The sequence below is a fragment of the Fonticula alba genome (genome assembly GCF_000388065.1).
Source record: "Fonticula alba strain ATCC 38817 unplaced genomic scaffold supercont2.15, whole genome shotgun sequence".
Lineage (NCBI taxonomy): Eukaryota > Rotosphaerida > Fonticulaceae > Fonticula > Fonticula alba.
In genome coordinates this window covers 309362-318720 of record NW_009242985.1, presented here as the reverse complement: position 1 = coordinate 318720, position 9359 = coordinate 309362, and the positions used below count along the sequence as shown (strand labels likewise).

Here is a 9359-nt window from a genome sequence, read left to right as displayed (position 1 = left end):
CGCCCAAGGCGCGGTGTGCCCCCGGGCCAGCCGCGTGAAGGCGCGCGGGGGGCCGGCGCTGCCACCGCGGTGACCGCCAGCCGCGCCGGCCGGCAAGATCGCCCTGCGCGCCGCGGCGCGCAAACCGGCCAGCCAACGATTCAGTGCGCCGGCCTCCCCGTCCACCGGCACCGGGGTCTCATGTGATCGGGTCACGCCCACTTATGCGTCAGGTCCGTTGGCTGCTTCGGCGCCTGCCGAGCCGGGCCGCGCTGATGCCCCCCGCGGCGGCGCCCCGCGCCCGCCCGTACCCGCCCGATGGCGCGGCAACCCCCACATCCCCCCACCTTCCCCCCCGGCCCGGCCCGGCCCGGCCCGGCTGTTGTCGACAATAACAATGCGCGCAGCCCCTATATGCAGCGGGTCTTCCGCTCCGGTGTTTGTTGATTCCTGGCGAGCGTGTGCTCGTGTGTCTGGCGTTGGGGGGGGGGGGGGGCGGGACGCCGCTCCCCGCCCCCAGGAGCGCGACTCCCACCCGGGAAGGGGGGAAACAAGGGCACGCGCCCCTGGGGCCCGCCCGCCGCCCCCAACCGGGCCCGAGAGACTCCCAGGCGACCGCGACTGAACGTGCGATCCCGGCACACGGAAAACGCACCGAGGCGCCTCTCCCCCCCCGCCCGGGGACGTCTCAGGTTCGTGGGCTGATGTGCATTGGCGGCGGCATGGAGCCGGGAGGAGCCCAGGGGGCGGGGGGCCGGCGCGGGAGAGAGGGGCCGGCGCGACTCCCGCGGCAGAAGACAGTCCGGCGCTCGCCATTCAGGGGACGCCGCACCGCGACCGGGGAAGGTGCCACTCCGACCAGACCCCCTTGCCACCCATCCCCTCCCAAGATTCGCCCCTCCCCTGCTCCTGCGTGCCTCTTCCTGCCCCCCGCCCCCCCCCCCCCCGTCGTCTCGACCCAGCGCCGATGCCGCCGCCGACGGCCCTCCTGGCGATGCCCGACGCCGGGGGCTCGCTGGCGGGCTTGAGCGGGACCCCATTTGGCCCCCAGTCGACGCGCCCCCTGTTCGACCCCTTTTCCGTGCGCATCCACTCCTGCCATCAGTTCCACCACCGGCACCACCACCACCGGCACCGCCGGGGCCATGGTGGTGCTAACGCCCGCGCCGGCGCCCGCGCCTGACCTCCCCCTTCGGTCCCCCCCCCCCCGGCCCCCCCCCCCCCCCCCCCCACCTCCATGCCAGCTCTTCCAAACCCAGATGCAGGGCGTGCGCGTGCACCTGGACGACCCGGCCTTCGGCCCGGAGGGCGTCGCCGCGCTGCACACCGCCGACGAGCCCTTCATCTATGCGGCGCTGGTATTCCACGCGGCCGGAGCGGCCGGGGCGCCCGAAAGCCCGGGCCTCCTGCCGGACGGGCCGGCGCACTTTGCCCACTCGCTGGACCTGCTGGCGCCGCCGTCGTTGTGCGCCTCGCGCGCGCCCCTGCACGCCGCATACTGCCCCTTTGACCGCGTGCACCCGGACCTGCTTGGGACCTTCAGCGAGCCGGTGCTCGGGTTCCTCCACGAGCGCCTGCTCGGGGCCACGCCCTCCGGTCGGCCGTGTGTGGTGGCCGGGTCCGCCTCGGTGGACGTCGACTCCGTGCGCCGCCGGCTTGCCCATCTTGCTTTTTGGCCTGCCCGGCCCCGCCCCCGCCATTCCCCCTCGCACTCACTCCGGCCCCTCCTGCCTGCCTCCCAGAACTCCATCTACTGGCCGATCGAGCGCCGCGCGCTCCTGTCCAACACCCACGGGGTCCAGCGTGCGCACCTTGCCTCCCCCCCCCCCCGCTCGCCTGCCTCCTTGCTCGGATGTGCTGACCGGCCCGGGGCCCCCCTTTCGCCTCCCCTCCGCCGCTCCCCATTCTCTCCTTCTCTCCCCCCCACCCTGGGACTGCCCACCAGACATGTCCTTCTTCCTGGGCGTGAGCCCCTCGACGGATGAGCCCCTGCAGGTGTACCACTTCCCGGTGGACTTCGCCACGCTGTCCCTACACCAGGGGCCCTGGCCGGCCGAGGGGTCCGATGCCCCCGGCACCAGCGCCCCCCCCCACAGCGAGGTCCCCCTGCCGGGCGGATTGGCCGCCGATCTTGCCCCTCCGCTGGCGAGTGAGGCCCTGGCCGAGGCCGGGCCCTTCCCCTTCCAGATGGTGCCGGCCGAGCCGGCCTCCCTGCCGGCCACGGTGCGCGTGTGCTCGCTGCATCCCCGATCGCTGCTGCTGGTGTCGCAGTTTCGCCTGTACGGGGCCCAGCCCTCCGGCGATCCGGCCCTGGCGCCGGAGCTCCGGCTCTTGGCCATGTCCACAGGCGCCTCCGGCTTGGACGAGCCGGAGATGCTGATCAATTTGGCCGGCGATACCTTTGTCACCGAGGCGCCGCAATCGTCGCCGGACGCCTCGCCCGCGCCATCGCCCGAGCCCCCCTCCGACCAGGATTACCCCACGGCTTCCCGATCGCTGGGGCTCCACACGTCGCTGTCGTCCGATTCCTTTGTCGAGGTGGCCCAGGATGCCGGCCCCGGGCCGTCGCTTGCCCTGTTCCAGCGCCACTTCGACAGTGACGACCATGTGCACGACACATCTCTCAGCTGGCGACTGATCGGGTACCTTCCTGGGGCTTCCCGCCTTGGGGCCCTCTTCCTTGCATCTGCATTGGCGGCTCGCGCTGACTTTGTCCGTTCCCCCCCCTCCCCCCCCGGCCAGCCTGTGTCGCTTGGTGCGTCATTTCAATGCCCGGATGGACGCCCTGGAAAGGAAGCGCCGTTCCCTCGACCCGCTTCTCGGGATCCCCGCCAGTGGCCCTCCTCTGTCGCCCTCTTCCCGGGGGGATGCCCGGCCGGCGAACGAGTGCATCGAGGGACCCAGCCGCTTCCTGGCGGAGTCGGTCGAGTCGGTGGTCCTGCCGGACCCGGGCGCCGCCGCCTGCATGGACGCCCTGCTGACGGCGGCCCTGCGCCGGCAGCGGGCCGCCGAGCGCCTCCAGCGCCTCACTCGCCATCGAGACACGCGTACGCACCCGGATTGCCCCCATTCAGCGCCCTTCCCTTGCACCTGCCGGCATTTGTCTGACCCTCACATCCGCCATGGTGGGCGGGCGGGGGACCGCGGGCCGCGGGATGTGCTTGCGTGCTGGTCTTCCCCGCAGTTCGTGCCAAGGTTGCCGCCAAGCGCCAGCAGATCCAGCAGCTCCGAGACCTGCAGGAGGCCGACGCCGCGACATCTGCCCTGCTGGCCGCGCGGAACATTCACGCCGAGTCGGGCATCCTCTCCGTTCGGTGCGCCCAGGGCCCTTGCACGCTTCACTCACGTGCCGATTCCCCCTGTGCCACTCACGTTCCTTTCCATGCGCATGCCCACACCGGACACGCCAACACACGCGCACGCACACACCGGCCACACCGGACACGCCAACACACACGCTCTCTCTCGCACACACACGCACACACGCACACAGCTCCCTCGCCGTCGAGCAGTTCCGGCTCCTGTCGGCCCGCCGGGCATCCTTGCTGGAGGAGCTCCTGCGGATTTTCCCGGTGGCGGTGCACGCCGACCCGGGCGACCTGGTCTCCCGATCGCCCTCCATCCGGCTCTTCAACCGCCTGGCATCCGGGACATTCTCCTCGAGTCGGGCGTCGGCCGTGCTGAAGCACGACTCGGTTGGTCCCTTCACACTGTCTCCCCTGTTTGATCACCAGGCCTGTGCGTTGCTTTGCCCCTCCCCCCTCATCTGCGGGGCTCTTGCCCATACGCGTGGGCCACTCGCGGGGGGGTGTTTTTTTTTCTTGACGAGGCTCCCCGGGTGTCTGACATGTCTTCCTCCCCCTGCCCCGGCTGCCGTGCGTCCAGCCACCTCCAAGGAGGATCCGAACCCCCACCCGGCATTGTGGCTGGCGCTGCATCTGGCCTCCCTGGTGCTCGCGTACTCGGCAATCCCGGAGGCCCACCTGGCCAATGGTCCACTCTTCATGGATCTGGCGCGCGTCCTTCGGCCATCCTTCGGCTCCGGGCCAACGTGCGTCTGGCCTCCCTCTCCCCCCCTCTCTCTCTCTCTCGCCTTTTCTCCCTTTCGTTCCCCATGGTCCCCTCCATGTGTGCCGGCATCGCCCTCTCTTTCCCCCTCCTGCCCCCCCCCCCTCTGACAAGGTGATGCTGCCCCTCCGTGTGCGGGCACTGCCCTCCCCTCCTCCCTTCCCGGCTGACAGCACGCCCAGCTCCTCGCGCCCCGGGTCCTTCTCCGGGCAGCTCCCTGCGCAGCCGGCTCCCACACTCTCGCGCTACTCCTATGCCAGCTCGTCTAGCTTCTCGCTGTCGCATTCGCCGCCATTGTCGCGGACCCCGTCCTTGCGCGCCGCCACGCCGGGGGCCGCGGGCGCCGGGGGGACCGCCACCGCCACCCCCGGCGGTCTCTCTCCAATGGCACATGTGTCCGGCCTGAACACCCCGTACTATCTGTTCCTCCAGCGCCTGCTAAGCGCGGTACGTCTGCCTGTCTTTTCCTCCCTCCTCCCCACGCCCACGCACACGCACACGCGCACGCCCACGCCCACGCACACACACACACGCACACTCCGCCTGGGATCTCATGCACAGGCTGCTGCTGCTGCTTTTGATGGGCTGTGCCCCATACCAATTGCCTGACCCATTGCTGGCTCGCCCCTCCTCCCCCCCCCCCCCCTTCCCTGCTCCCAGGTCCATCTTGCCTCAAACCAGGCGCTGACCCTGATCCCGAGTAAGCCGCTGGCCGGCTTGCTCAGTTGGATTCGCCACCAAATGGACTTGTGTGCCCTGGATGAGGACACCCCGGATGGCGCCCCGCGGCAGTTCTACTCCTACCGGCCGATGTCCCTCGCCAATGTGGAGTTCTACTCCCGGCGCGCGCCGCCGTCCATGGCCAGGGATGGCGGCCAGTCCCCGGAGCGGACCTTGGACGCGTCGATCGGGGCCCCGGCCGGGGAGGCCGGGCGATCTGGCGCCGCCGAACTCGGCGGCTCCGAGGAGATCCCCGCCCCGGGGACTCCCACCTCCGACAAGGAGGACTCCCCGACCCAGGCGGAGGCCGCCAGCCCGGCCCCCGTCGTCCCCCCTGCCGGGAGGTGTCCCGATGCCCTGCTCGCCCAGTAGAGCATCCGGTCTCCTTGCCGCTTCCCCCTCCGGCGTCGCCTTTTTCCATGCGCATGTCCGGCCGCCGTGCGAGGCCCGGGCGGGAAGTCCCCGTCCCTTCTCCCCCCCCCCCCCCCCCGGGCGGGCCAAAAAATAGATGCACTCAAGCAGATCGCCGTCCGTTGGGACATGGGGCCGTGGTCTGCTTGGGCGAGCCCAGGCTGTGGGCCACCTCCCCGCGGTGCGCTGATGGCCGGGGGGGCCGGAGTCGGGCAAAGGGAAGAGACACGGAAGTCAGCCTGGGGAGGGGGGGGGCGCTGGGGGGGGGGGGGAGGGGGGGGCGGGCAGAGGGGGGGGGGGGGGGGGGGGGGGGGGGGGGGGGGGGGGGGGGGGGGGTGGGGACATCACAGCACCGGACCCGGTTCCTGAGGCACACAACGGCCCGGCGACCCCGGCGGGCGAGAGGCGATGGCGGAGGCCGATCCGTGTGCTGGTGCACGCAACCTCCCCCGGGTCCGGGCCGCCGATCATGACGATCTTTTTTGTTGGCCACCCAGCCGGTACCGGCCACGGCCCGGCACCGGCCATATCCCCCCCAGCCATCCCCCCCCCCCCCCTTTCTCTCTCTCCCTTCTGTTCACCGCACCCCCTGCACAAAGACGCATCCGCACGAGGGTGCCCACCGCCACCACTTTCATCATCATGGATTCCATCACCAAGGCCATCATCGGCAACAAGGTCAAGGGCATCACCGACTCGATGGGCTTCAACGACGAGGAGGAGGACCCCGAGGTCCAGGCCGTACGGACACCCATTTGCCCCCCCCCCCCTTGTGTTTGCCGCGCCATGCCCAGCGCAAGAAGGCCGAAATGGACAAGGAGAAGGAGCGCCAGGCTCAGGAGGACGCCGCGCGCAAGGAGCGCCTGAATGAGCGCCACGCCGAGCGCGAGCGCCGGTACGATGAGATTCGTGCCCGGCACGGCCTGCCCACCCGCAACCCGGTCCCCCCGCCGGCGCCGCCCCCGGCCGAAAGCGAGTCCTCCTGCCAGGTCATGTAGTGGCCGGGGCATGGGCCCTCCCGCCGGGCCCTGGCCCCGCCGCAGAGTCGCGGTCTTCCATGCGCCGGAACGCCAGGCGCCCCTGCTGTGGGTGTGTCCGTGTGCGTGTCGGCCACCGCATCCTATCAGCCCCTGCCCTGTGCCCACCATCCGCCGCTGGTGGCCTCTGTCTTCTCTCCCGGAGGAAAAAGAATAATCCCAAATAAATAATCCCTCTGTAGTCTTGTTTTCTTTGCCTTCCCCCTCGCCGCGATCGTGCCGCCCGGAGGGAGGGCAGGAGGAGGGGGGGGGTAGCGACCGCCGCCGGTCAACGCAGACACACACACATGCACCCAAGGAAGCGCATCACACGAAGGGCCCCTTTTTCGGTCCCCCCCTTCCCGCGCACGGCAGGCCCCCTTCCCGGGGGCAGGCCCCGGCGGGGTCGCCGGATCGCCGCGCAACAGAAGCGCGGGCAAAGCGCCGACGGGGCGCCGGCGAAAAGACATGATCCCGTGATCGCGCGTGCGCTGACAGCGAGCCCCCAGCGATCCCGGCTCGCGGGCACCGGCTGGGAGGGGGCGCAGGGCGCGCGCAACACCCAGGAGGCTCCCGGACCAGCTTGGCCATGACCGGGGGGGGGGGGGGCGCGGGGCAGCTGCTGCCCGCGATCGGCGCCGCGGGCCGTGCGGGCCGGCCGCCGCGCTAGTCACACTGGCCAGGGCGGAGGGCACTACTTGTCCGATGGGGAAAATGCCCGCCGTGGATCGGGAGCCGGCGTCCTACGCGGGCGCCGTCTCCCAGGGCGGCGGTGTAAACCGCCCCGCCTCCACACACTCACACACACACACACACACACACACACACGCCCACCCGCTCCCCTGCCTGTCCCTTCTCCGCCCCGCCCTGCACCTCGCCCGCTTGGTCATCGAGGACATGCTTGCCGGCCGGCTCGCCGCTGGCCCCCTTCTCCGTCGCCTACCCCGGCCAGCTGGCGTCGTGCGTGAGACTGCTCCCGCTGCGCCCTCGGCCTCCTTGTTTGCCGTGGGGCTTCTTTTTCTTTTCTGCCACCCCCGTCCCCCACCGGGGCACCCGGCCGTCACCACACCCCGCTTACCACGCCCCTCGCCCCCCGCCCCCCCCCCCCCCGCCAAAGAGCCCCCCCCACCGACCGGGCCGGGGGCGTCCGCAGGCCCCCCCCCGACAAACTGGCCGGGCGCCCCCTCGCCCCGCCCCCCTCCCCCGGGCCCGGGGCGCACGCCCCGCGCACTGGTACCGAGAGGACTGCCGGGCTCTTCTGGGAAGGCAAGCAGGCAGACGGGGCCCGTGCGCCGGCCTGCGGCCGGTTGCGAGCCCCGGTCGCTCGCCCGCCTCCTCCCCGCCGCCTTCGCTGGCTCTCCGCCGACCGCCGCCCCGGCCGTCCCCACCCGCCCCGCCGCCGCCATGCTCCTCCCCCCGATGGGCATGCAGTATGGCCTGACTGCCAAGCAGATCGAGCAGCAGTGCCAGCAGCTCATCTCCGCCATGACCACCACCTCGGATGAGATTGTCAAGAAGTGCGCCCCGCATCCCGCCCCCCCCCCCCCCCGGGTGTCACCGCGCGAGCACAGGTGGTCGCCTGCCTCGGAGAACCCCCCCGACCTGGACTCGACCCTGATCAAGTGGCACCAGAAGCACGACTGGGCCGCCACCATGCAGTCGCAGCTGACCATCTTCCTGATGGTGGGCTCGCCGGATCCGGCCGTCCGCGCGGCCGCCTCCGCCGCCCAGTCCGCCCTGAAGCTGGCCTGGGAAAAGCAGTACACCAACCCCGCCCTGTACAAGGTGTTCAAGGGTACGCGACGATGGCCGGCCCTCGGTCGGCCTTCCCCCCTGCCCCCCTCCAGCCCCCGGCATCCACTGGTCGCATCTGCCCTGACACCCCCGCCCCCGCCCCCCACCCCCCCCTCCGGCCCTGGGACCGGTCGCAGCCGCGGCAGCCGGCTGCTCCCGGCCCGACCTGCCTGTCCAGACGGCCCGGCTGCTGGACCACACCCTCAAGCGCATGGAGCAGCGGGGCTCCGGCATCACGGACCCCGCGGCGCAGGCCGAATTCGCCGAGCTCAGCGAGCGCATCGCCTCGCTGCAGTCGCGCTTCGTCAACAACATCAATGAGAACGCCGCCAAGGTGTACTTCTCGCGTGAGGAGCTGGTACGCACGCCCTGGCGCCCGCGAGCACCCGTGCCCGGCCCCCGCTCGCCCTGACCCGCCCGAGTCCCGCTCCTGCTTCCGGGCATTCCCCTTACCCCCGGCCCTCTGCCCCGCACGTCCCCTCCGGCGCAGGAGGGCTGCCCGGCGGACTTCATCGACGCGCTGGAGCGCGTCCCGGCCGCCGACCTCCAAGCCACCGGCGACCTGCTGACGCCCGGGCCGGAGCACTTCTTCGTGGTGACCACCTCGCCGCCGCACGTGCATGTGGTGCTCGAGCAGTGCCAGGTGGCCAGCACCCGGCGGCGTCTGTCGGCGGCGCGCGACCGCCGGGCCGTGCGCGCCGGCAACCTGGACATCCTGGCCGAGCTGCTGACGGCTCGCCACGCGGCGGCCCGGCTGCTGGGCTTCGACACCCACGCCGACCGCCGCCTCCAGGGGGACACCATCGCCCAGCAGCCGGCCACCGTCGGGGCCTTCCTTCGCGAGGCGCAGGAGTCCGGCGTCCGTGCCGAATGCGACCGCGAGCTGGCGGCCCTGCGTGACCTGGCCCCGGGGCTGGTGCCCGCCGGGCAGGAGGACATCCGCTGGTGGGATGTGGCCTTCCTGCAGCGCATCTGGCGCGAGCGCAACATGAATGTCGATGAGGAGGCCCTGCGGGCATACTTCCCGGTGTCCCAGGTCCGGGACCTGATCTTTGCCGTGTACGCCGCGCACGCTTGCCAACAGCCGGCCGGGAAGGGGGGGGGGGGGGGTCCGGATGAGCCGGGCTGCCCTGGTGGCGGCGGTGGCGGTGCAGACCTGGGTCCCTCTTTCCCGGGTCCCTCTCTTGCTGCGCCTACCCCTCCCCCTCCCCCCTCCCTCCCTCCCCCTGCAGAGCCTCTTGCGCACTACTGACACATGCCCGCCTCTTGCTCCCCCCCCCCCCCCGCCCCCCTCGCCGCCTCCGTTACTCTCGCCCCCGCGCCCCGCGCCTGCCCCCCCTCCGCTCGCCCCTCCCGCGTGGTCCATCCCCC

At 72.0% G+C, this 9359-nt stretch overlaps 3 protein-coding genes across 3 annotated transcripts in view; all 3 read left to right on the top strand.

Annotated features, from left to right (window-relative positions):
- Positions 1-921: 921 nt before the first annotated feature.
- Positions 922-5257, top strand: H696_05929 (hypothetical protein). Its single transcript, XM_009499705.1, has 10 exons — positions 922-1060; positions 1224-1622; positions 1722-1782; positions 1925-2621; positions 2722-3026; positions 3164-3293; positions 3473-3717; positions 3865-4030; positions 4221-4494; positions 4708-5257. The coding sequence occupies exons 1-10, from the start codon at positions 947-949 to the stop codon at positions 5137-5139; spliced, it is 2823 nt and encodes a 940-aa protein (XP_009497980.1). The 5' UTR covers positions 922-946; the 3' UTR covers positions 5140-5257.
- Positions 5258-5820: 563 nt separating this feature from the next.
- Positions 5821-6176, top strand: H696_05928 (hypothetical protein; the record flags this gene model as incomplete). The annotated part of the gene is made up of 2 exons (XM_009499704.1): positions 5821-5919; positions 5973-6176. 2 exons carry the CDS (start codon positions 5821-5823, stop codon positions 6174-6176), a joined length of 303 nt encoding a protein of 100 aa, XP_009497979.1.
- Positions 6177-7613: 1437 nt separating this feature from the next.
- H696_05927 (hypothetical protein) overlaps positions 7614-9359 on the top strand; it is a gene marked incomplete at both ends in the record, with an annotated part of 3664 nt that continues 1918 nt past the window's right edge. The window contains 5 exons of the mRNA XM_009499703.1: positions 7614-7711; positions 7766-7989; positions 8126-8346; positions 8479-9047; positions 9109-9148. Coding sequence (XP_009497978.1) covers positions 7614-7711; positions 7766-7989; positions 8126-8346; positions 8479-9047; positions 9109-9148 — 1152 coding nt within the window. The remainder of the gene's footprint in view (positions 7712-7765; positions 7990-8125; positions 8347-8478; positions 9048-9108; positions 9149-9359) is intronic.